Source organism: Dreissena polymorpha, chromosome 6 (assembly GCF_020536995.1).
Source record: "Dreissena polymorpha isolate Duluth1 chromosome 6, UMN_Dpol_1.0, whole genome shotgun sequence".
In the NCBI taxonomy this organism is placed as follows: domain Eukaryota; kingdom Metazoa; phylum Mollusca; class Bivalvia; order Myida; family Dreissenidae; genus Dreissena; species Dreissena polymorpha.
The window spans coordinates 77,567,968-77,595,444 of NC_068360.1; the positions used below are offsets into that span (position 1 = coordinate 77,567,968).

Genomic DNA, 27,477 nt, shown 5'->3' on the forward strand with positions numbered 1-27,477 from the left:
ATGTCTGGGTACGGTTTGGTATATTTACCGTAACTGGGGTACATGTAAGTATACTTAAGAGTTAAGAGTACCCAGGGTACATGTAAGTAGTACCCGAGCCAACAATGGCCAATCAAGCTTAAATAACCTGTTTAAACCATTGTTTAAAAAAGTAGTTATCCTCTGTAGTAAGAACAAATCACCTGTTATTATTAAGATTTAAATTTTTAGATTGATTTAAGGCTAAGGGAAAACATATGCTTATGTATGCTTATGCTTGTATAATGTATCATGTGTCCCATAAAATTTGGAGAGGAAAGAAGGCACAGACACACACAAAGATTGAGCTATTGCTGTAGATTAGTACACTTGGTTCGTTTAGTTAGGCTACTTTAAGTTCATGCACACAGGCCTTTTCGGCCCTATGCTACGGGTCAGAATATGGGCCCCATTCCCAATGCCAATCTGGTTGTTTTTTTCCCAATTGAAAAAAAAATTCAATCCCAACTTCCAACGATTGCAAAGTTGATTTTTTTCGGTCGCTAAAAATGCGCAAAATAACGTAACTTAATTCGCAAACTCAACATTGGGTATTTTGAATACTGACACTGTGTTTATTTATTTTTTATTGTCATAGGCATGGCAAATGCCAATGCACACTTATCACAAATGGGCATAATATTTTATAAAATTTTAACAATATGGACTGGTTACAAAATAGTCGTTTTTTACCAGTTAACAGCTTCTTTGAAATATAAGAAACACTATTAACATGCGATTTTTTTTCCCAATTGAGCCAGTTTTGAGATTATTATTTTTCACCACGCGAAATTCTCAAAATTCCAGTGTGGCGTTTTCCCAAAATGGAGCGGAAAAGGCCTGGCACACTATTTCTAGGCGTGATTTTAAATCCTAGGGGAGGCGTGTTTCAAATGAATATTTTGGGTGGAGATTTAAAAAAATGTTTACCTTCATATACCTGCTACTAAATAAATATACTTAAAAGAAGATGGAATATGCTGCGTTCTTTGTAACATTTTTATTGAATAACGAATACATATTCGGTGTTACGAATGGTCCAGTTGACAATATTTTGTATTGTACTAACCAGAACTTGCACCTAGACAGACTTTAAAAATTGAACAATTTGAAAAGGCAGTTTTTTATTATTTTGTTACTAGTACCCAGGACCTTTGTTTGTATAGGTCCCTGCTAGTGCTTTACTAAAAGTATTTATCTTTTTTGTTTTAAAGTATATATGTATGTAACTGTAGCTGATGTCTGGTTTGTTAAGTCACACCCATAACCTTGATTGTATTCTTTATTTTAAAGCCATGATAATATTTTATAAGATTTTTTTTTCTTTTTATCCATCAGTATCATATTGCGGAAAAGTCCGTGTCTGTTTTGGCTATTACTTTTTTAAAAGGAAAAAATGATGGCTATTATTTTCTGAAGGCCAGTGTGAGCAATGTATGCATAGTTTTAGATGTTTTATATAGGGGTAAACTGCCTTATACTGGTTGTGTCCATATTCCATAAGCCCTTGTAAATAATTATATTTCAAACAACAACACAGTATAAAATTAATAAGTGTTATCATGCTTTGAAGAACTCACTTGAACAATTAAGTACTGAGATGTATTGAATTCATAATATTTAACCTTTCATTTTCTAGTTACAATCTAAGCATATTCAAACACAGAACATTACTTGTTATTCATATGATTTATTTAATCTGCAAATAAAACATTTTAATTAAATGTTTATGATTTAATTTCCCAATATTCTTTACAATCAATTATCTTTGCACAATTTAAAGTTTGAGTTGCTATACAATATGATGTTAGAAGACTTTTATTTTCTTATGAAAGCTGCATACATTATTGCAGTGGAGTCCTTAGCTTGGTGAAGTTACAGTCTGCTCACTTGCGAGAACTCAAGCTTCATGGGGCTGAGATTACTGATGCAAGTTTGTACGGTATCTCGCAGTGTAGGGATCTGCGATGTCTGGAAATCTCATCCTGCAAGCGCTTGACAGACCAGTCACTGCAATACTTGAAGGTTTGGGTGACTTTATATTTACTCTTTCCGTGCTGGAACCGAATTTTGAAGGCCTTTGCAAACAGTTTGGATCCAGATGAGACGCCACAGAACGATCCAAACTGTTTGCTATTCTGATGGTTGAAAGGGCTTGTTCACAGATTGTAGCATTTGTATGCCCCTGATAGGAGACATATAGCACTCTGCAGGGCATAATTTGTTTTGAGAGTTGAAATTATTCATAAATACTTTCACATATTTATCTATTTTGGTGTGTAAGTCTACCTGTATTTCATACAGATCAAATTTGAGTTTCATTCAGGTTCATTGATTTGTGGCAAAGTTGCCAACTTTTCTCTAGAATAACAGTTTTCAAGACTTTTTTTCACAACAGTTGCAGATATTTGGTCCGTAAGTCTTCTTGCATGACTAACATATTAAGGTTGACTTTCATTCTGGTCCGTTGATATTTGACAAGGTTGATGGTCTAGGACTTGGGAATTTTCTTTAAAATAAATCTGTTCCAAAATTCTGATTTGAGATACTGACCCTAATGTGAGTTCACCTACACGACTAAAGTTCCAGTTTTATTACTGCCCATTGCCAAAGTTACAGGCCATGGACTTAATAATTTTCTCTGAAAAAAACTTTTTTCCATTATTATTCACCTCCCACCCAAAACTTATAGGTTAAACAATACTTCCTATGTTTATTTGCAGAACTGTCATAATCTTGAACACCTACGATTGAACAATGACTCTGACTTCACTAAGGCCGGATTGAGTGCATTCTTCAAGTCGGGGACATTGGCACATCTTCATACCCTTGATCTGAATAAGTGTATAGCTATCGATGATAATATGGTGTTGGACATTGTGCAGTGGTAAATATTGACTAAAATACTAAGTATAAAGAATGATAGTTTTCCTCCTTTAGGCATTGCCAGCAAGCTCAAATGATAGAGCACTGGAATACAAACCCGAGGATTTCAGATTTGATACATAGACCAGTGGGCCATTTCATAAAAGAGCGTACAACAATTTGAACTTACAAGAGAATTTTGTTGTCTTTATATGTACAGGAACTAGTTCACCATCCTCATCAAATATATACGGCGCTAGAGATGCCAATACAATTAATTAAGTACTGAAAATTTATAATCATATGATATGGACTTTAGCAATAATGCATCTTGGAAAAATTTATCGCATCGTTAATGTGTACTACGATGTTTATTGAAATGGTCCCCTGGTTATGAAATACTTATATTTCCATTCTCCCCCTATGTCTGTTTGAAGTAGACAATTTGTTAGTTTCTGGCCTAAGTATATAAGTGCCTTTTATCTTGCAGACCATGTTAAAAAGTGTGTAAACAACTGACTACTGTCATATGGCTGAAATACTGTTGAAAATGACAAAACAATGCTCCTATAGGCTCTTCCTGATTTTTCTCTGAGAAATAAGTATCCTGCATTTGTTATAAATGATTTTTTTAGTGCCGCCTGACTGAAATTATGCTGTATTAATTTTTTATTTTTTAAAACAAAGATTCAAGTTGGTTTCCTAGGAGTAAAATCTTTTGTATGTCACCTGAAATTAACATTACACATTTGTATGCTCCCAAAGGAGGACATATAGTGATCACACTGTCGGTCCATCCATCCGACTGTCCGTCTGGCGCACTTTGCGTTTAGGTCTCGAAAAATGCTCATATTTTTAGCTCACCTGTTGTGCTCATGGTGAGCTATTGTTATCGCCTTTTGTCCGTCGTGCGTTGTGCGTCGTCAACATTTACCTTGTTAACACTCTAGAGGCCACATTTATTGTCCAATCTTCATGAAACTTACTCAGAACATGTGTCCCAATAATATCTTGGACGAGTTCGAAAATGGTTCTGGTTGATTGAAAAACTTGGCCGCCAGGGGGCGTCGCAGTTTTATATATAGCAAACCTTGTTAACACTCTAGAAGTCACATTTATTGTCTGATCTTCATGAAACTTTGTCAGAACATGTGTCCCAATAATATCTTGGACGAGTTCGAAAATGGTTCTCGTTGGTTGAAAAACATGGCCGCCAGGGGGCGTGGCAGTTTTCCTTATATGGTTATAGTAAAACCTTGTTAACACTCTAGAAGTCATATTTTTAGTCCAATCTTCATGAAACTTTGTCAGAACATGTGTGCCAATAATATCTTGGACGAGTTCGAAAATGGTTCTGGTTGGTGGAAAAACATGGCCGCCAGGGGGCGTGGCAGTTTTCCTGATATGGCTATAGTAAAACCTTGTTAACACTCTAGAAGTCACTTTTTTAGTCCAATCTTCATGAAACTTGGTCAAAACATGTGTCCCAATAATATCTTGGACGAGTTCGAACATGGTTCCAGTTGAATCAAAAACATGGCCGCCATGGGGCGGGACAGTTTTCCTTATATGGTAAAACCTTGTTAACACTCTAGAAGTCACATTTGTGGTCCAATGCTCATGAAACTTGGTCAGAATATTTGAACTAATAATATCTGGGCTAAGTTCAAAAATGGTTGAGATCAGTTATAAAACATGGCCGCAAGGGGACGTGGCATTTTTCCTTAAATGGCTATTTACTACAAAACCTTGTTAACACTCTAGAAGTCACATTTATTATCCAATCTTTATGAAACTTGATCTGAACATTTGTTCTAACAATAGCTTGAGTGAGTTTGAAAATTGTTATGGTTTGTTGAAAAACATGGCCACCAGGGGGGGGGGGCAGTTGTCCTTATATGGCTTTAGTGAAAACTTGTTGACACTACATGTATATTAGCCACATGTATTGGGCAATCTTTATGAAACTTGGTCAGAACATTTGTCCCAATGAAATTTTGCCAGAGATTTAAGCTGGGTCATATGAGCTAAAAAACTAGGTCACAAGGTCAAGTATAAAAAAAACATGTTAAAAGTTACTATTTTGGTCCAAAATAATTTTCATGAATCAGCTTGCATTTTTTTCAGAATATTCTAGTTCCTTTGGCTTTTAGGTGAGCACCTTAGGGCCTGATGGCCCTCTTGTTATATTGCTTAAGATGTAACCTTCATAGTTGGTATGCATGTGTATATGGACAAGGCCTTTCCATACACATACCAATTTTGACCCCTGTGACCTTGACCTTGAACTTAGGGTGGAGTTTAGGTTTCGAAATCTGCGTTAAGGTTTCGGGAAATGCTCATAACTTATCTCAAAGCGTTTATAGGGGGCATATGTCACCCTATGGTGACAGCTCTTGTTAATGCTGTGTTCATGTACATACCAGATATCTGTTTTGTATTTCCCAGCTACGGCCCCTGCCTGTGCAAGCTTTCATTGAGGTTATGTTCGAACATCTCTGACAGGGGACTGGCATCTATTATGGATCACTGCTGGTAGGTACTTGGTGCAGAATTGATGTGTTTGTTAAACCTTCACTATCAGTGGGTAGTGAAGGAAAGTTATATAAGCATATAACTTTCCTTCATAAGCACCCCCAGCTGTGGCCCTGGACTGTTTGAGCTTGTTGGCTACATTCCACTAAATCATTGTATTATCCTCTTTGGTCAATTGGAAGATAGATCCTATTTCTACAGAGTTATCTCATCTCTGCTATTATAAAAGCGATTTATGAATACAAATATGCCTTTTGTGTTTTTTTATGCCCCCTTTCGAAGAAAATGGGGCATATAGTGATCGGACTGTCGGTCTGTTTGTCTGTCTTTCCGTGACACTTTGCATTTAAGTTTCGAAAAATGCTTATAACTTCTATGTCCCTTGAGATATAACTTTCATATTCGGTATGCATGTGTATATGGACAAGGCCTTTCAATTCGCTCAATTTTTGTTACCCCCGTGACCTTGACCTTGAACTTAGGGTCCGACATAAGGTTTCGACATCTGAGTTTAGGTTTCGAAAAATGCTCATAAATTCTGTGTCCCTTGAGATATAACCTTAATATTTGGTATGAATGTTTATATGGACAAGACCTTTCCATACGCACACATTTTTTGACCGCTGTGACCTTGCCGTTGAACTTAGGGTCCGTGTTTAGGTTTCGAAATCTGCGCTTAGGTTTCGAAAAATGCTCTTAACTTTTTTGTCCCTTGAGATATAACCTTCATATTTGGAATGCATTTGTATATGGACAAGGCCTTTCCATACGCACAAAACTTTTTACCCCTGTGACCTTGACCTTGAACTTAGGGTCCGCGTTTTGGTTTCGAAATCTGCATGTAGGTTCGAAAAATGCTCATAACTTCTATGTCCCTTGAGATATAACCTTCATATTTGGTATGCATGTGTATATGGACAAGGCCTTTCCATACGCACATAAATTTTGATCCCCTTTACCTTGAAGTTAGGGTCCGCGTTTAGGTTTCAAAATCTGCGTTTAGGTTTCGAAAAATGCTCATAACTTTTATGTCCCTTGAGATATTACCTTCATATTTGGTATGCATGTGTATATGGACAAGGCCTTTCCATACGCACACAAATTTTGACCCCTGTGACCTTGATCTTGAACTAAGGGTTCGCGTTCAGGTTTCAAAATCTGCGTTTAGGTTTCGAAAAATGCTCATAACTTCTATCAAGCATGACAGCTCTTGTTTATAATTTTCTGTGTATGTTTGCAATGGACCAGTCGCCAAATTATCGATCGCTCCACCCACATAGTCACGTGGTCTAGTGATTAGAAAACTCCGACAAGCATATCGCAATTATAGCGGATTACGTGAGGGAATTTCTATATTTGTAATGATGTATTAAGCTCTTTTCTATAATATAAATTATTAAAGCCGCACACTAAACTAAACTGCTTTGCAAAACGTTAATACAATCATAAATACTTTAGAGAGAAATGGCGATATCAAAATAAATGAGTTAACGGCAGACTGACTATCAGAAACGTTTCTTATACATATTATATAGGGAGTTGATGAAAAATCAGTTGTAAAAATGAGCATTCATTTCATATTGATTTTGAACTTGTATTCATCCGTCTGACAGTGAACCCGGTGGCTATTCATTTATAATTTTGCAAATATTTTTATTAAATGCAAATGACATATCCATATCATGAAGGGTTTTTTGTTTATTAAAAATGTTTAGATCTTTGTTTTATTGTGTTATTTTTAAAAAGACACCAATTTTTTTTATTTAGATATAAATTAAATTTTGGTTGTAACCATAATTTAATACATGCCTAATTTCGTGGTTTTATTAACAGATAGTCTAATATGCATTTTATTTCATTTATGTTTAATGCGAACCTGTTACATTTCACTATCAAAAAATGAAATGTTGGTTTTACGGTGCTGTTCACGAACATTCGAATTGAATACATTTAGCATATTATGCATTTGCTTATTTATAACAAGATGGCCCTTATATGTTAATTGCAATTTTCACATTTCTACCGGTATCAATATATTTTGTATTAGAAATGTTGTTGTTGTATTATAAGCCGAACATTATACACTTGAAGTCGCTTTAAGCTGGCTAAGCCGCGTTGAAATCACCTTTTTGTTGTTTTTACTTTAGTTAAAACAATATTTAAGTTAACAATTTATAATGATTTCCCTTGTTTATGATCCACAGAAAATAAATATATAATTGGAAATCATTTAAGTAATTAAATAGTTTTCTTTTCTTGTGTACAGTACCTAACAATGCCTTAATGTTCCTTCATTCTGAGATCCACGCAACATACTGTTATTTATTAATCATCGACAATTACGCTGAGATTAATAAGCACCTGCGACAATTATTATGTTGCCCAAACTGCTTAATAATATTGTGCATCAAACGGTATAACACGTTTCATAGAACACACACCTGGTGTGGTTAAACTATTTATTGTGGTTGTTTTCTCATTACTCGTTCATATGTTCAAGAAATAAAGATAAAATAATAACCTTTTATAAAGTATGTATAGCACCTACAATTTTAAATAATGATCGAACAGTAATGATCATGCATTTGATATAAAATCTGTGTAAACTCTTAAAAATTACGTCCATTCCATATGTACAACACGCTTTGTTTGTCGGACAAAATGGCCGCCAGATAAGCGTCAATGAGGGGTGTGTGAAAACCGATATCTGATTGGCTGATCGAAAAATGTGGGCGGAGCGATCGATACTTTGGCGACTGGTCAATTGAGGAAAAGTTTAAAAATGAAGTTTTGGGGTCAATATTTTATTTCAGAAACCATGTTTTCTAAAGGTTTCTTTATTCATTAGAAATTCAATGTCTTAGAAATTAAATCATATGCCTTTATAGCTCACTTGAGCACAAGGTGCTCATGGTGAGATTTTGTGATTGCCTTTTTGTCATATGTGTGTCGTCCATCGTGCGGTGTCAACATTCACCTTGTTAACACTCTTTAAGGCCACATTTATTGTCCAATCCTCATGAAACTTAGTCAGAACATGTGTCCCAATGAAATATTGGATGAGTTTGAAAATGGTTCAAGTTAGTTGAAAAACATGGCTGCCAGGGGGCGTGGCAGTTTTCCTTATATGGCTTTAGTTAAACCTTGTTGACACTCATTTATTGTCCAATCTTCATGAAACTTTGTCAGAAAATTAGTTCTTATGATATATTTTATGAGTTTGAAGATGTTTCTAGTATATTAAAAACATGGCCCCCAGAAGGCAGGGCATTTTTCCTTATATGGCTTTATTAAAACCTGTTTACACTCTAGAAGTCACATGTTTTGCCCAATTTTCATGAAACTTAGTGTTTCTTGATGGTTGAAAAACATAGCTGCCTAGCGGCATGGAAGTTTTGCTATAGTAGAACCTTGTTAACACTACAAGTCACATGAAACATAATCAGAACATCAGTTCTTATGATATCTTGAATAAGTCAGAAAATGCCTCTGGTCTTTTGAAAAACCTGGCCGCCAGGGAGCAGGGCGTTTTCTAATTTGGCTATAGTAAAAGCCTTGTGAACACTCTCAAGTCACATTTGTAGTCCAACCTTAATGAAACTTTGTCAGATCATGACCTTGTCCCAATGATATATTGGATGAGTTTTAAAATGGTTCCGTTTGGGTTAAAAATGTCCCCTAGAGGGCGGGGCAGTTTTCCTTATACGGCTTTAGTTAACCTTGTAATGTCACATTTATTGTCCAATTCTTTATAAAACTTGGTCAGAACATTTGTTCTTATGATATCTTGAATGAGTTCGAGAATGGTTCCGGTTTGTTGCAAAAAAATTGCCACCAAGGCGCTTGGTATTTTTAACTGGACTTTTCGGAGAAAAATGTGAGCTATACTTCTCGCCCCGGCGTCGCCGTTAATGAAAGTTTTTTTATTAAGTCAAATAACTTTAACACTATCAAAGATAATTAACTCAAATGGGAATACTTCTTTATGGCAACAAGATAGTTGTGTATGTTAAGTTGCATAACTCTGTCAGCATTATTTTTAGAGTTATGCCACTTTTCATACTTGGAAAATTTAAAAATTGGTTAAGTTTTGTGTTTAGGTCCACTTTACTCCTAAAGTATCAAAGCTATTGCTTTCATACTTCCAACATTTACTAGCTATCATAAGGGGACTGTGCAGGCAAAGTTATATAACTCTGTATAGCATTTTGACAGAATTATGGCCCCTTTATACTTAGAAAATTGAAAATTTGGTTAAGTTTTGTGTTTTGGTCCACTTTACTCCAAAAGTATCATAGCTATTGCTTTCAGACTTGGAACACTTGTTTACTATCATAAGGGGACTGTATAGGACAAGTTGCATAAGTCTGGTTGGCATTTTGATGGAATAATGGCCCTTTTTGACTGAGTAACTTTGAATATTGAGTTAAATTTTGTGTTTAGATCCACTTTACTTCTAAAGTATCAAGGCTTTTACTTTCAAACTTCAAATACTTTCTTACTTTCATGATGGAACTGTACCTGGCAAGTTGAATTTGACCCTGACCTTTGAATGACCTTGACTCTCAAGGGCAAATTATTAAATTTTGCTGAAATTGCCATAACTCTTTATATATGATCAGATTTGATTTATACTTTGACAAAACAACACTCACCTGACATACCACAATGGGCTCCACCTAAACCATCTCCCACCCCCCACCCGAGAATCACCCCCCCATAAAAAAAATAAAATAATTTTTATTCCCTGGTAAGGTGGCATATAGCAACTGTCCGTCAGTACGTCCTAAAACTGTAAAATTTGCCATAACTTTTTCAATATTGAAGATAGCAACATGATATTGGGCATGCATGTGTATCTCATGGAGCTGCACATTTTGAATAAAGAAAGGTCAAGGTCTTCCTTAAAAGTCAAAGGTCAATTATATGGCGTCTGTCAGTCCCTCCAAAAACTTTAACATTGGTCTTAACTTTTGCAATATTGAAGATAGCAACTTAATATTTGGCATGCATGTGTATCTCATAGACCTGCACATTTTGAGTGGTGAAATTTTAAGGTCATTCTTCAAGGTCAATGGTCAAATTTTGCAATATTGACGATAGCAACTAGATATTTGGCATGCATGCCTATCTCATGAAGCTGCACATTTTGAGTGGTGAAAGGTCAAGGTCATCTTTCAAGGTCAAAGGTCAAATTTTGCAATATTGAAGATAGCAACTTGATATTTCGCATCCATGCCTATCTCATGGAGCTGCACATTTTGAGTGGTGAAAGGTCAAGGTCATCCTTCAAGGTCAAAGGTTGGTCACATTTTGCAATATTGAAGATAGCAATTCAATATTTGGCATGCATGCATATCTCATGGAGCTGCAAATTTTGAGTGGTGAAAGGTCAAGGTAATCCTTCAACTTGAAGGTCAAAAGTCAAGGTCAAATTTTGCAATATTGAAGATAGCAACGTGATATTTGGCATGCATGCGCATTGCATGGAGCTTCACATTTTTAATGATGAAAGGTAAAGGTCATCCTTCAAGGTCAAAGGTCAAATATATGGCTTCAAGCAGCGCAGTAAGGGGCATTGTGTTTTACACACAGCTCTTGTTTTTTAGCTCACCTGTCATGAAGATGAAATTTGGTCAGATTGTTTATCTTGATGAAATCTGGGTTGGGATTTTATTTGGGTCATTTGAGGTCAAAAGCTAGGTCACTAAGTCCCATAATAGAAAAAACGTCAACAATGTGTTTGTGTAGACAGTAGAGGTCACAGTTTTCATCCAATCTTTATGAAATTTAGTCAGAATGTTTATCTTGATGAAAACTGGGTTGGGATTGTGTTTTGGTCATCTCGGGTCAAAAACTAGGTCACAAGGTCAAAAACTAGGTCACTAGGTCAAATAAAAAGAAAACCTTGTATAGACAATAGAGGTCGCAGTTTTCATCCAATCTTTATGAAATTTGGTCAGAATGTTTATCTTAATAAAATCTGGGTTGTGATTGAATTTGGGTCATCTTGGGTTAAAAACTAGGTCACTAGGTCAAATAATAGAAAAACCTTGTGTAGACAATAGAGGTCACAGTTTTCATCCAATCTTCATGAAATTTGGTCAGAATGTTTGTCTTGAACTAATCTCGGTTGGGATTGTAATTGGGTCATCTGGGGTCAAAAACTAGGTCACTAGGTCAAATAATAGAAAAACCTTGTGTAGGCAATAGAGGTCACAGTTTTTATCTAATCTTTATAAAATTTGATGAAATCTGGGTTGGAATTGTATTTGGGTCACCTTGGGTCAAAAACTAGGTCAATAGGTCAAATATTAGAAAAACCTTGTGTAGACAATAGAGGTCACAGTTTTCATCCAATCTTTATGAATTTGGTCAGAATGTTTATCTTGATGAAATCTGGGTTGGGATTGTATTTGGTTAGTCAGGTGAGCGATTCAGGGACATCATGGCCCTCTTGTTTCCTTTTTAATGATCGGACTGTCCGTCTGTCTGTCTGTCTGTCCGTCTTTCTGTCACACTTTGCGTTTAGGTTTCGAAAAATGCTCATAACTTCTATGACCCTTGAGAAATAACCTTCATATTTGGTATGCATCAGGGCTTAACACTAAGGCACGTCCGAACGACATTCACTGCCTGTACCAAGGTCCGGGCGAGCCAATGTCCCAGTAACATGCCCGACCGGTCGTGTGTATTTTGGGCGAAATTATGTGTTCTATATCAATAAACTGCGTTTTAAATAAGCTTTTGAAAGATGCAAAAATCTTAATACAGTATGATCAGGTGACAATTAAATCCCAGAGTGAAGTCGGAGACTACAAACAGATTGTAACTCAAAATAGATTTGGAACCCCCTGATTGCAATGAAAAAGAGGCCGACATTCAGAAAATCCCTGGCGGTTTTTCTGGTAAAACACGTCAGTACCTATTTTAAAACGGAATTCCGCTAGATACGGTTTTGATTGGTTTCCTCGAAGTGACATGTTTTTGGTTTCCTCGAAGTGACGTGTTTTTTCGATAAAAATATGTTTAAAACTAAAAGCCGGGATCGCTCAGGATTGTCCAGGATCGATGAAGGTATAAAACTCGACATTAACACAAAGATAATATAAAATTATTATTTATTTATCAATTTTAAATAATTTTAATTTGTTTGATCAATTAAAAGTGTTTTGACAATCTTTTTTACGCAATTCAATTAGCAAAACTAATATTTATGGTCAATTCCGGCTTATAGTAGAGAGTTTACCATGTACAATTGTTACGACTACCGTAACACGTTATTTGTTATTTTGCGACACCTAAGATTCACTTACCGTTTGTTGTCAGACAGCAACCACTGCAATCTATGTAAAAAGGTTTTAACGTTAATGTCGCTGCAAGCTAATAAGAATGATTGAATCATAATAATTGCGCATCTCCACGCACAAGAAAAAACAAGTTTTATGATAAATATAAAGGTTTTGAAATACTTTGGTCGGGGCACATGATAGATTGGTCAGGGCTAGTAGGTTCTGCATTTACTAGCCCGAATGGGCTAGTTGAAAAAAAAGTTAGTGTTAAGCCCTGTGCATGTGTATATGGACAAGGCCTTTCCATACGCACACAAATTTTTATCCCTGTGACCTTGACCTTGAACTTAAGGTCCGCATTTAGGTTTCAAAATCTGCGTTTAGTTTTCAGAAAATTCTCATAACTTCTATATCCCTTGAGATATAACCTTCATATTTGGTATGCATGTGTATATGGACAAGGTTTTTCCATACGCACAAAATTTGTTACCCCTGTGACCTTGACCTTGAACTTAGGGTCCACGTTTAGGTTTCGAAATCTGCGTTTAGTTTTTGGAAAATTCTCATAACTTCTATATCCCTTGAGATATAACCTTCATATTTGGTATGCATGTGTGTATGGACAAGGTTTTTCCATGCGCACAAAATTTGTTACCCCTGTGACCTTGACCTTGAATTTAGGGTCCACGTTTAGGTTTCGAAATCTGCGTTTAGATTTTGAAACATGCTCATAACTTCTATGTCCCTTAAGATATTGCCTTCATATTTGGTATGCATGTGTATATGAACAAGGCCTTTCCATACGCACACATTTTTTTACCCCTGTGACCTTGACCATGAACTTATATGGTCCGCGTTTAGGTTTCAAAATCTGCGTTTAGTTTTTGGAAAATTCTCATTACTTCTATATCCCTTGAGATATTACCTTCATATTTGGTATGCATGTGTATATAGACAAGGCCTTTCCATAAGCACAAAAAAGTTTGACCCCTGTGACCTTGACCTTGAGTTTAAGGTTCGCTTTTAGGTTTCGAAATCTGCATTAAGGTTACGAAAAAAGCTCATAACTTTTATCAAGCATTTATAGGGGGCATAAGTCATCCTATGGTGACTGCTCTTGTTTTTTTAGAAAGATTATCTAATAAATGAACACACACCCACAGTATTCCCCCTTACCACCCAACACCCACCCACCCCCACCTAAAAAGAATTTAAAATATTCATTTTATTTTTGAAAAACCAGCCAACCATCCCACCCTAGCTATTGCTATCAAACTTGAAATTTAATCTTATTAGTTTGTTTTATCTCAAATGTTCAATTATAAGATTGTGGAAAATATACATGAACTAAGAATCGTCTATAATGTACCACTTCTTTAAAACATAAGCGATCAATATGTTTCAATTATGGTCCTCTTCCAGTTAGAATATGACTATATTACCCTGACCTTATTGAATATATGAACAATTTCCCCATGATGGCTTAATTTATACTGTCAAGCACTCGAAAAGTGGAGCACGCTGTATTCTGACAGCTCATGTTTCTTATAGGGCTACAGTAAAACCTTGTAAGCACTCTACAATTCACAAATTTAGTCCAATCTCCATGAAACTTGGTAAGTACATTTGTGTCTTGCTCTGAGAAAACTAGGCTTAATTCATGTGGGAAAAGTGTCTACCCATATTAGCCTGTGCAGTCCGCATAGGCTAATCAGGGACGACACTTTCCGCCTAAACTTGATTTTCGGTAAGGAGGGTCTTCCTTGAACCTAAAAATACCATTAAAGCGAAAAGTGTTGTCTGCACAGGCTAATCTGGGACGACACTCTACGCACATGCATTAAGCCCTGTTTTCACAGAACAAGAGCATTTGTTCTAATGATATGTGGGCTCAGTTGGAAAATGGTTTATGTCCGTTGAAAAACATGGCAGTCAAGGTTCAGGGCATTTTCCTAATATTACTATAATGAAACCTTAATAACTCACTAGTTGATATTTTGGCCAAGTTTGAAAATGGTTTCAGAAACATCTAAAAAGTTGCTGAGAGCAGGTCAGTTCCATGAAGTTTCAGGTGAGCGACCATGGGCGTCGGGCTCTCATGTTTCCTATAATACTTCACTTCTATCTGTTAATGACTTGGTTATACCAAGTATTGACAGAGCTCACATGGAGTTGAATCAAATATAAGTTATATAAATGAAATTCTGGATGCTGGGAATGAAGATGATTATGATGCTGCTGCTGCTGCAGTTGATGATGATATTGGGGAAGATAATACTGCAATGCAGGATAATGCCTGTTTTTTATTTAAACAAAACATAATTTCTCTTAATCCTCTTCCAATCTTTCCTCTTCTTTGTACATTTTAGCGAATTGACGCATCTGGATTTGATGGATAATGACCATATACTGGGTGAACGCCTAGAGAGAATTCCAGAGGACTTGCCAAAACTGCGTAACTTAAACATACAATACTGCAAAAGGGTAAGACTTTTATGGATTAAAACCCTAAAAGACAAATCACAATAAAAAGAAGATAATTATTAAAGCGCTGAACGTCTTTTAGCCACAGGAAAGCACGTTTTGTTATGTAAAGTAATTCCCTGTATAACCCTTTGCATGCTGTGAAATTTGTCGTCTGCTAAAATGTTATCTGCTGAATTTCTAAAATTAGCATTATCTTCGAAAAAAATTTCAAAGAATACAACAGAATAGCAAAACGTTTGGATCCTGCTGAGACGCCACATTCTGTTGCGTCTCATCTGGATCCAAACTGTTTGCAAAGGCCTACAAAATTCGGTTCCCGCACTGAAAGAGATAATCAACTGTAAGTAGGACTATTTTGGTGAAGTTGTTGTAATAGTTTGACTTGGTTAATTATGAAAATAAGTCTTATTAACTTCAGATAACAAAATGTGTATCAATAAATGAATAAATTTTATTGTTACTGGATGTATAGTTTTTAAACAAGTAAGGTTAAATTGATTACAATAATTATAAGGATAATGGATAAAATCATAAGTTTTTTTTTTTTACAGAAACACACTAAGTTGATGCAAAACGTCTTTAAAAAACCATCCACTGTATTTGGTCATTACATTAATGAATTGGTAAATAATTGTTTGTAGATAAGTTTGCTCACTGCTTTCAGATTGTTGAGAGCATAATAGAAGACTTGGAAAGAAGAAAGCCAAACCTTTTCGTAAGCCATTTCGGGATTAACGGCTACATCTCTTGTTATGAATAATGTCTTCAAGATGATCATTGACTTTGATTTCAATCTTGCGTGAGCTTTACAAAGCCTGTGTATTATTGGTTAATGCAAAATAACAATATAGCAGACACAATGAGACAAACATAATGCTATAAATTACAGACCAATATCATTCACATTCATTTGCTGTAAAATACTTGAACATGTCATCACTAGTTCTATCATGTCTCACCTAGATAAAATAATATTCATATGACCTCCAACACGGGTTTAGACTGTCCCGTTCTTGTGAAACACAACTGATATCAGTCCTTTTAACCCTTTGCATGCTGGGAAATTTCTTGTCTGCTAAAATGTTGTCTGCTTAATTTCTAAAATTAGCATTTTTTTCGATTTTGCTTTCAAAGAATACTATCAGAATAGCAAACGGTTTGGATCCTGATGAGACGCCACGTTTTGTGGCGTCTCATCTGGATCCAAACTGTTTGCAAAGGCCTTCAAAATTTGGTTCCCGCACTGAAAAAGTTATATTGAAGCTCCTGGTCTATGGGAGCAAGACTGGTTGATAAAATTCCACACTGAAAAATGCAACATCCTCAGCATGACTAAAAAGAAACCCTATAATATTCTCATATAAATAACATGATCACATCCTTGAAATGTTAATCATGCCAAATATCTAGGTCTCACCTTCCGAAGTAATCTCAAATGGGATAAACATATTAACTCGATCATTTATAATGCAAACCAGGCACTAGGATTTCTTCGCCGCAACCTAAAAATTAGCTCATCAAAAGTCATGCCTAAACTAGAAGATTCCTCCAGTGTCTAACACCCAAATACAAAAGCTCAAATAAATCAACTGAAAAAAAGTACAAAGACGTGCGGTAGATTCGTAACAAACATTTGTCACATCAAAAGATCAGTAGTTATAATGATAGACACCCTTAATCGGGCTTCTTGAAACACACACAACACGCAGAACAAATTTCTTCTTATCATACCTTATATAAAATTACCCACCACATAGTTGCCATCACACCTCCAGATAATCTCATTGTTTCTGTCGACTGCCGATCTAGGCTCAGCAGTAACAATTGTTTTAAACAATACACACTTCATAAGACTTATAATTTCGCATTCTACCCAAGATCAGTAATACAATGGAATTCACTACCTCCCCACATACATGAGTCAGCCACAGTAGAAGTTTTCAAAACCCTTACTCCTGTGACAGTCATTGTCTCCCTTATCCACCTGAAAACACAATGTAAATAATTGTAAACACCCAATTGAATACCTTTTGTACAGTTTTCACCCCTTATCCAATAGGTGCCGGCACAAAATATTCTACATGTATTTAGAAGGAGTGCAGTATCAGAAGGAGAAGCATATGAGCCTTGTTCTGAGAAAACTGGGCATAATGCATGCATGTAAAGTGTCGTCCCAGATAAGCCTGTGCAGTCCGCACGGGCTAATCAGGGACGACACTTTTCGCCTAAATTGAGTTTTTGCTAAGAAGGGACTTCATTTAAACAAAAAATGTCATAAAAGCGGAAAGTGTCGTCCCTGATTAGCCTGTGCGGACTGCACAGGCTAATCTGGGACGACACTTTACGCACATGCATTATGCCCAGTTTTCTCAGAACATACTCATATAAATGAACGTCACAAGATTGTGCACATCTCTGCTGGATGACATTTTTTTTTTGATGATTTAAGTAATATTGATCATTTAGCTGTTTATGTCCAAATTGTATTTACACTGTATATGTATTTCTTAAATTCATGTTAAACAAACTTTTACTAAGAATATTACAATGTTTTCTTTACTCTGTATATTGATATGCTGTTACTTTATTTAAAATTTTGTCAATTCAAAGTGGATACTGATACATTAGAAACCAAGATACTGTGTATTGTTTATTGGTAACTGAATGTGCTAGCTTCTGCCTTATTTGTACGTGCTATACATGTACATGTATGTGTTTTAAAAATCCAAATTATTGTGCAATGTCTATTGGTGACCAAATGTGCTGTGTTACGTATATATGCTTATTATATGTGAAATGTTTAGTAACAACGCTGCATTATATATTTTTTCTGTACTTGAAATATGTGTTTAAACCTCTTATTTATTTACAAGAAATTAAGTGGATATTTTATTGTTTTCTTAATTTATCTGACTTTTTAAGCAGACAAATCTTATCTTTTTTAATTACCATATCTGATGTAATAATGATGTAACAATATCATTCTATATATTTTATGTATATTTGCCTTATTTAATTACAAATTGTGTTCAGTTTTTCAGCTTTTATACACTTGCTATCTTTATTCACCATGTTTTGTAGTCGGTTGTACAAGCTGCCCAGCTTATGTTTGTTGTTTTATTCACTTGCTGACTTAAAATTTACTCATAGCCCTGGTAGGGTTATTAGATTCCGAGACAGACCAACTTTTAACGTAACATAGGAAACAGAGTCTTAAATTTTGCAATGAGTCATCACAGATTTTTAGCTCGGCTGTTTTCGGAGAAAACCCGAGATATTGTCATAGCCAGCTCGTCGTGTCGTCCGCCGTCCGCATCGTGCTAAAACCGTAACATTTTGTCAAGGTTTTAAACATTGGCTCTAAAATCAAAGTGCTTCCACCTACAACTTTGAAACTTCATATGTACCTTCACCTTGATGAGTTCTACATCACACACCCATAATCGGGTCACTAGGTTAAAGGTCAAGGTCACTGTGACCTTAAAAAAAATTCTTACAAGCTTTCATTTCTTCAAAAATGCAGCCGCGGCCGAGCGTGGCACCCGTTATGCGGTGCTCTTGTTTTTAAATATATCTATAGGTTCTGAGTAGCAATTAATCGTGCTGCTGGGTATATACTTTACCGATTGCAAAGTAACTCCCCGTAAGAGTGTGTAGTGGATCGTGACCGAGTGCATCTGTATTTATTTCATATGGCCTAAGCCCTCAGAAGACTCGTTACTGCGGATAGTGCGAGATACGTGAGATGTCCCGTTCGGGTGTCCTACCATGATCTTTTATTACCCATTTAATAGCACCGTGAACACTGCACCTCGGTTTAACTCTTTCAGTGCTGGAACCGAATTTTGAAGGCCTTTGCAAACAGTTTGGATCCAGATGAGACGCCACAGACATGACGTCCCATCAGGATCCAAACTGTTTGCTATTCTATCTGTCTGTCTGTCCGTCCTGGCCACTATCTACTCCTAGACTAGCACTAGAACCTTGAAACTTACACACTTGGTAGCTATGAGCATATGTGCGACCCTGCACTATTTGGAATTTTGATCTGACCCCTGGGTCAAAAGTTATGGGGGTTGGGGTGGGATCGGGTCAGAGATTTTTACTCATTTTTAGCTCTCCTGACCGAAGGCCTGAAGAGCTTATGTCATGACGTGGTTTCGTCGTCCGTCCGTTCGTGCGTGTGTTAGACTTTTTCTTGTTTACGCGATAAAGTCCACAGTTTTCATCTGATTCTTTTCAAACTTGTTCAGTGTCTTTATATTAATGAGGACTCGAACGCTATTGAAAATGGGTTACATCAAAGTAAAAAGTCCAGAATTATCTCCCCTTGAATTTGAGAAAATTGTGGAATAAGGCTTGTTTACGCAATAAAGTCCACAGTTTTCATCCGATTCTTTTCAAACTTGTTCAGTGTCTTTATATTAATAAGGACTCGATTCCTATTGAAAATGGGTTACATCAGAGTACAAAGTCCAGAATTATCTCCCTTGAATTTGAGAATATTGTAAAATAAGACTTGTTTACCAAATTAAGTCCACAGTTTTCATCCAATCATTTCCCAACTTGCACAGTGTCTTTATCTGAAAGATGAGTCAAACCCTATTGAAAATGAGCAATATCGGAGTTATAAGTCCAGAATTATCTCCCCTTGAATTTGAGAAAAAAATGAAAATCTTTAACATTTTGCCATAACTTTTGCAATATTGAAGATAGCAACTTCATATTTTGCATGCATGTGTATCTCATGGAGCTGCACATTTTGAGCGGTGAAAGGTCAAGGTCAATCTTCAAGGTAAAAAGGTTAAAAAAAAATCAATGCTGCGCAGAAGGGGACATAGTGTTTCCGACAAACACATTTCTTGTTTGTTTACATATAAAGTTCTATCCTTTTGAAACTTCAACAGATGTTTTATATCATCAAGGGCCAGAACCCCAATGAGAGTGAAGAAAATTTGTCCAACTTATTGTTGAAAAGGAGCCATTTTAAGTTAAATTATACGTTTCTTCTTCTGTATGCGATACATTTCCCAGTTTGGGTCTGTTTATTTAAAACTTACTCAGATTGTTCATGCTATAAAGGGCTTGAGCCCTATTGATTTCAGCCAGTAGAGCGATTCAGGCCCTCATGGGCCTCTTGTTTTAGGTTATTTTACTATATTTTTTTTAATTTCTAAACCGATTGTCTTCAAATTGATATTGAACCTCTCATATGACAATACGGTCAATCTCAACTATGCATGGCCCCATTACCAACCCTGGGGCGCCCCGCCCACATAGGCCACGCCCACCCAAAATTGCCTTTTACTATAATTTCTTTATTTCTACACCGATTCACTTCAAATTGATACTGAACCTCTCTTATGACAATACGGTCAATCTCAGCTATGCATGGCTCCATTCCCAACCGTGAGGCGCCCCACCCACATAGGCCACGCCCACCCAAAATTGCCTTTTACTATAATTTCTTCATTTCTACACCGATTCACTTCAAATTGATACTGAACCTCTCTTATGACAATACGGTCAATCTCAACTATGCATGGCCCCATTACCAACCCTAGGGCGCTCCGACCACATAGGCCACGCCCACCCAAAATTGCATTTTACTATAATGTCTTCATTTCTACACCGATTCACTTCAAATTGATACTGAACCTCTTTTATGACAATACGGTCAATCTTAACTATGTATGGCCCCATAACCAACCCTGGGGCGCCCCGCCCACATAGGCCACGCCCACCCTTAAAATGCCTTTTACTATAATTTCTTCATTTCCAACCGATATACTTCTAATTGATACTGAACTTCTCTTATGACAATACGGCCAATCTCAACTATGCATGGCCCCATTACCAACCCTTGGGCGCCCCTGGATCAAACATGCGGCGTGGGGATACGCGTCGGCCTCTTCCGCGCCATTTCTAGTTTTAATATAGGACTGACATCCGAAATGATTGAATCCAATGTTTATGTTCTGTTGTGTTTAACTTTGCTGGAAATTTTGATTTACATGCGTTTGACACAGGAACTGAATGTTGGGTATCCAGGGTACAGGGTCACATGACTATGGGGTTCACAAATGGATATTAATGGATTTAAACACGGTTAGTTTTGCTTTTTTTAAATAACTTACAAATATTTGTTCTGAATAATTTCAACTAGTGCATAAAAAAGTTTTATATGCGGCTTAGGGCAATGTGAAAAACATCAGAATTACCATTTAAAAAGCCTATCTTCCTGGCCAAAATGTCGATGGCCAGTTGAATGTTATTGTTTACATGAGGGATTTTCCGAGCATGTGCACTGACTGGTTGGCCTTTTACCTTGAAGGACGACCTTGACCTTTCACCACTCAAAAAGTGCAGCTCCATGAGATACACATGCATGCCAAATATTAAGTTGCTATCTTTAATATAGCAAAAGATATGGCCAATGCACCATACCGGGGGCATAACAATGCGTGCAAATCTCTGACCCGGCCAAGCCCAACCCCCATAACTTTTGACCTAGGGGTCGGATCAAAATTCCAAAATAGTGCAGGGTCGCACATATGCTCATAGCTACCATGTGTGTAAGTTTCAAGATTCTAGTTATTTTAGTGTAGGAGGAGATAGTGGCCAGAACGGACGGACGGAAGACGGAGATGACCACAATATCCCCACTTTCTCCGAAGAAATGAGTGGGGATAATCAGAAAATAACACTTGAACTGTAAACGGCATGATTTTTTAACGGAGCGTAGCGTACAATTCACAAGCTAACAACCGAAACGTGTGGTTTTTACGGTTCTTGCAGATTTTATGCTACACCGCCATGAAAGTAAATGTGTTTGCACGGCGCTTAATATAGTTACGGTAATTAAATTAGCAGCAACCACTTAGTTTCTCTCTGTATAGCGCAAGCATAACGATTTGAATTAACGTTCATTAAGCTACAGGAAGTGCGAGAATTCGATGTTGAATAACGTTGTTTACATTCCGTGGGATCGAATCATATTTTATTAATCATATGATGTGAGCGTTCCTATTATAATGCAGAAACACGTATTTCATTTGAGGTCGTTCCGCGTGCATGTCAATACAGCATTGTCTATTGCGTTTACAAATTGTTATGAACATAAAAATATGGGCATGCCAATACAGCCTCCGTCTTTATCACAAAATGAATTGAAGCTGTTAGGTGTTATTTGCATAAATCAACGTTATTTGCAAAATACAGTAAAGTCACACCCATGGCATTTATTTTCCGTTCAATTTATAACAGAGCACTTCCTGTAAAATACGCAAATATCCACAAAGGGCAAATATATTGATCGTTGCTGTACGTATTTTCTGTACGCATGGTCTTAATTTTGATTGATCAATATATTACAATACTATGCCTTATCATAAATTGTACAGTAGTTAAAATTGACATACCATCGGCGGATTCACATTTTGTATCTAATGCACGACATTGATCACTAATAAATACACTTAGAGGGGCCTTTTACGTTTTGGCAAATTGACAAAATTAAAACAACTTGTTAAAGATTCGCAAATTTTCGTTTAAGTTATGATATTTAAACAGTAATACTGAACATTTTCCATGCTCTAAAATATCCATTACATAAATCTTTTGAAGATTTGAAAAACTGAAAAGTATAAAGCGTTGCAACGCGAAACGATTGAATAATTTGGAAAGTTCTGTTGTTATATTTTGTGAAACTATGAGGATTGCTTATATAAAGTAAAAGATACACGGCATCATAGCATGAGCACGGATGACCGAGTGATCAAAGCAGAAGATTTTAACAACCAGGACTCAAGGGGTCAGTGGTTCGAGCCCAGTTGAGGGTTACTTTTTTAATTGTATGCTTGTTTTTTACTGGATATTTGTAGGTCCAATGTTATAATTTATCAATATAAAGCGTTTAATAACACACTTCAATACATGCCGAAATCTGTGAAAAGGCCCTTATAATAACCTTTATAGTCTAGGTTAAACATAACGCCTCCTCAATATGAGCATTGTATTTGTGTGCTGGGACACATTCACTAAAATCGTGATGTTGCATATTTAGATCAAGTAATGTGAGCGTTCGTGTTTGGATTTTAAACAATTATTGTCAAACCAAATCGACTGTCAAAGTAACAAGTAAAAAGCGTCCTGAATGATTGTAAACTAATTAAAACGTCTGCGACAGAAGTAATTAATGACAACTAGAAAAATGACGTTCTGTAAGTGTGTGTCTAATGATTATGCGAAATTCAATCGAGCTTATTAGTTGATTATATAAATGCAGTATGTGGTTTTTCAAAACTCATGTTAAATGCGTTGTATGCCGTTATAGGGTTGTTAATTACGTAAGAAAATTCAAAGGTAATTAATTATGCATATTTTGTTTATTGTTGTCCTCAACAAAACAAAGCACCTATGAATGGCCTATTAGGGCTTTATCCGCCAGTCTCCAAAAACTTTTGTTTTGCGAATTTTATAGCCGGCAATATTTACATCGTTTTGTCCAGTTATGTCGTTTTAACTATTTAAGTTAATGTTTTACCTCAACATCATGACATAAGATGCTCAATATGAAAAACAACAGATCTGTATGACTAGCATTTTCTGAATTTCTTTTTCCGTGTTTACATTTTGTGTAATCTTATACAAAATTTGAAACATTTAATTGTAATACTTCAAACTTTGTGTGCCAAATGTTTGCAGATACTTACAACAAATAACATAACATATGAGTGCTTCAAACGCGATCGACAATTAACAAAATATGGTTTTTAACTTTGAAATTGTGAATTTTCCGTTTCTAGATGGCAACATCCCTAAAGGACCTTCCTATGGTATTTACATTTCGCAGTTGGTACGTTATGCCAGAGCATGTTCGTGTATTAAAGATTTTAATGATCGTAATCTAATATTAACTACAAAATTGCTAAAACAAGGCTTTTTGTATCATAACCTAAGAAATAAATTTGCTAGATTTTACTCTAAGTATGGTGATTTAATTTCAAAATATAATGTTTCTTTAAAATGGCATTTAAATAATGGGATCTCCCATCCATCATTTTACGGAGATGTTTTGAAGCGTGTCCGCAAATTAAAATATGTTAAACCAAATGTTTATATTAAACTTTTCAATTTAATTAACTTGTTTTTATCAAAAGGATACGATGCTTATGTACTTAAAAACACGTGTTTGATGGTTTTCGATTCACTATTTCTTTCTTCCCTTAAAATTTGGAATCATTAGTGATATTATAGGCATTTTTCACTGTTGAATAAAATTGTGTCATTGTGTCGTATGAACAAATCTGCATGAATACTACACTATAGGCATTTTTCACTGTTGAATAAAATTGTGTCATTGTGTCGTATGAACAAATCTGCATGTAAACTACATTTGGACTCGAATCGTACATCAAATCATTTCTGTCTTCAGTTGTCAAAACACCTATATACTGTTTGATTCCAATAATGTCGCTTTAATGGAATTACCATTTTTATTCATTTGCTTCTTAATATTAAATCACCTAAACTTGTTTTATTAGTAGCACAGCCCCATTAATATTTTTATTTAGTACTGCCCTTGGAATTTGTTCACGTCATTATGTCATTATGGATTTTTGTGACGTCATACTACCGACTTTCCCAGTTGTAATCTACATGCATAGGTCATTGGGTTTATAACGTTCCATTTTATTTATATTTTCTCTCTGAAAGGCGTTTCTTGTTTGATTTAATTATTTCTAATTTGTTTAGCAGTCACATAAACAACCAAGCTATGTAATATGGAATTTTTACACCCATTATTGCTGCTTCGTCCTGTATTTGCGCGATGATTATCTGAGATATTAACTATATGATTCTATATTCTCAAATCTTTTCTATAAAGAAGGAATGTTGTTGACAATTGGTAATAGTTTTATTTGATCGTTCGTCAAAAAGTTGTATTTCTGTTACTCTTGTATCTTCAATGCAATTGAGTAATTAAATAGTAATTAAATTAAATGCGTTTTAATTCCCGTTCATTATTGTTTAATTTGAGTTACAATGCTATGACGTTAAATTTTATTTACACTTAAACGTATTATGAATATTGCTGGGCCAAGTGTGAGGTTGAGCGCTCTATAACCAGGTTTAAACACCCAATGCTTTGCATTGACCGTTCCAAGGCGGTGACCCCAGCTTTATTCATATTTTGTGTATATGTTGGTTTGTATTGTGCTGTATTGTGCTGTTTTGTACTGTTTGGGCAATCGGTCACTTGCCTTAAATAAAGGACCAACTAATTGTTTTTAATGAAAATTCAATACTGCTCCAGCAGCTGGAGTTTCACTTCTTTATATTGTAAGGACGTTTTTACGAAATAATACATAATTATACAGATGGGACTTGTATATTTTGGCGAGATATTTTTTTAATGTCTAGTGACAGAGTTTTTCAATAACTGTGGCGTGAGTGCACGAGAAATAAGGATTGCGTCTTAATGAAAACATGGCTTTCTAATGTTAAATTATTGTTCGTTGGCCTACATGCAGGGTTGGCGCCAGAGTATTTGGCACACTAGGCGAATCTGTTGCACTGCGGCCCCTGCACCCACGGCAACTAATTATTTAATTAATACTAACTTTCACAAATGAATGCTGTGCTGCTATTTGTTTAAATTCGTATTTATATTCAATATAATATTTACATGTATAATGGTATATTATGTAATTCTTTCCAACAATCCAACGGGCTGTTATTACACTTGGTTACATTATACTAAATGTGACTACGGAGTGATACACGATGATTTAGTACAATGTAACCTAGTGTGAAAATATCGCCACTCCACTAAAAATTAGTCAATCCATTTATTACTAAAATGTAGGCATTTGTTAATATTTATACTCTTTACGTAGCTCATAGCCGCACTGCCGCCCCATAAATTTGCCGCCCCATGCGGCCGCCTAGTTTGCCTAGTGGTTAAACCAGGTCTGCCTACATGTAGTTTATATAAATAATCAACTCAGCTTAAAACTGTTCTTTAAATTCAAACCTGTTATTTCATTATTTGCGGCACTTTTTAGCTATCATCCACAATATAAACAATACTTATGCTTCCGTTTGAAACAAAGCACGAAGTCAAACCATGGTATTTGTAGTTTTTTCTTTCTTCCAAGTATTAACCATGTGAACCGTGGTAAATAATCTGAATTATTTGTAAAATTATTTAAAATATGATACAAAATTCTGTTATATGTTTCGACAATTTTTAAATAAACGTGTTACTACATAATCAATAGTAGCTAAATACCATCCAGCATTGCGCTATCTGAAATAATCTATTTGGCGAAATACCTTATCCTTTCAAACTTACCCAATAATAAAGAAAGTGAAACGTTGAAAATAACGTTTCAATAAAACTCGACAAACACTACATTAAAGTTTAACGTCAAAGTCGTGGGTATTAAACAAACATCTTGGCATCACAATGTATGTTTCTTAGAAATTCGGATGACCAACTTGCGTTATTTGTATAGGATTCAATATCGTGTTTTACGTTTGGAGCGGTGGAAGTGATATTTTCAAAAAATCATAATGAAGAGGTGTGCTTTATCAGGCTTTGCCAAGGCTGGAATGTGTTTAACGACCCATTTTGCGGATCGTCCTCTCCCATTGGCAGCGGACCTTTCTTGTATTATTCTCTTATTCCACGTCCCGTCGGTCACGGGAGACAACATATTTCACATTTAAACTTCCCGACGGTATCGGGGGAACATGTGTCGCAGATCTTTTATCATTAATATAGCTCCAGCCTTCACAATACTACGACACACGTGGTATTAAATAAAATCGAAGTTTAAAAGGTTCATTGTGTCTGTTTAAATAGTAGATGCCATGCATCGACAGGAAACGTTTCTAAATGATCACTATTCGCATTAATAAATGAGTATTTGCCTTTTTCAGGACAGGTATATACAGTATGTCAATCTCATACCTTGTTTCATTCGGGAACGTCAGGGTGACGAAAGCAGTCGATAACGTTCAGTAACCAACAATCTTTATGGACGTGCAGCGTTTAGGAACATGCTTTATAGTGATAGGCATTTTGTTAGTAACACATGTGGGTGTAGAATTTGTTTCTGCCAATACAAGTAAGTGAATGTTGTGTATTGTTTGCTGTCTATAATTAAAAGATAATCGCGATTTTGTAAATTAACATTATTTAAAAAATATACTGGCTTAGACAATTTTAAATATATGAATTTACATTTCCTACATATATTATATACCCGGT

The 27,477-nt window shown here is 35.8% G+C and overlaps 1 protein-coding gene across 1 annotated transcript; it reads left to right on the plus strand.

Moving 5' to 3' along the window:
• Nucleotides 1–27,477, plus strand: LOC127835831 (F-box/LRR-repeat protein 20-like). The gene is made up of 7 exons (XM_052362262.1): nt 1–8; nt 1,872–2,043; nt 2,742–2,905; nt 5,332–5,418; nt 15,080–15,194; nt 15,862–15,912; nt 27,147–27,477. Exons 1-7 carry the CDS (start codon nt 1–3, stop codon nt 27,219–27,221), a joined length of 672 nt encoding a protein of 223 aa, XP_052218222.1. The 3' UTR covers nt 27,222–27,477.

Bases quoted from the DNA above. Each gene is read 5' to 3' on its own strand.
- LOC127835831 (XM_052362262.1), top strand. The intron at 2,906-5,331 runs GTAAATATTGAC...TGTATTTCCCAG, and splicing joins GTGTTGGACATTGTGCAGTG to CTACGGCCCCTGCCTGTGCA. The intron at 5,419-15,079 runs GTAGGTACTTGG...TGTACATTTTAG, and splicing joins TCTATTATGGATCACTGCTG to CGAATTGACGCATCTGGATT.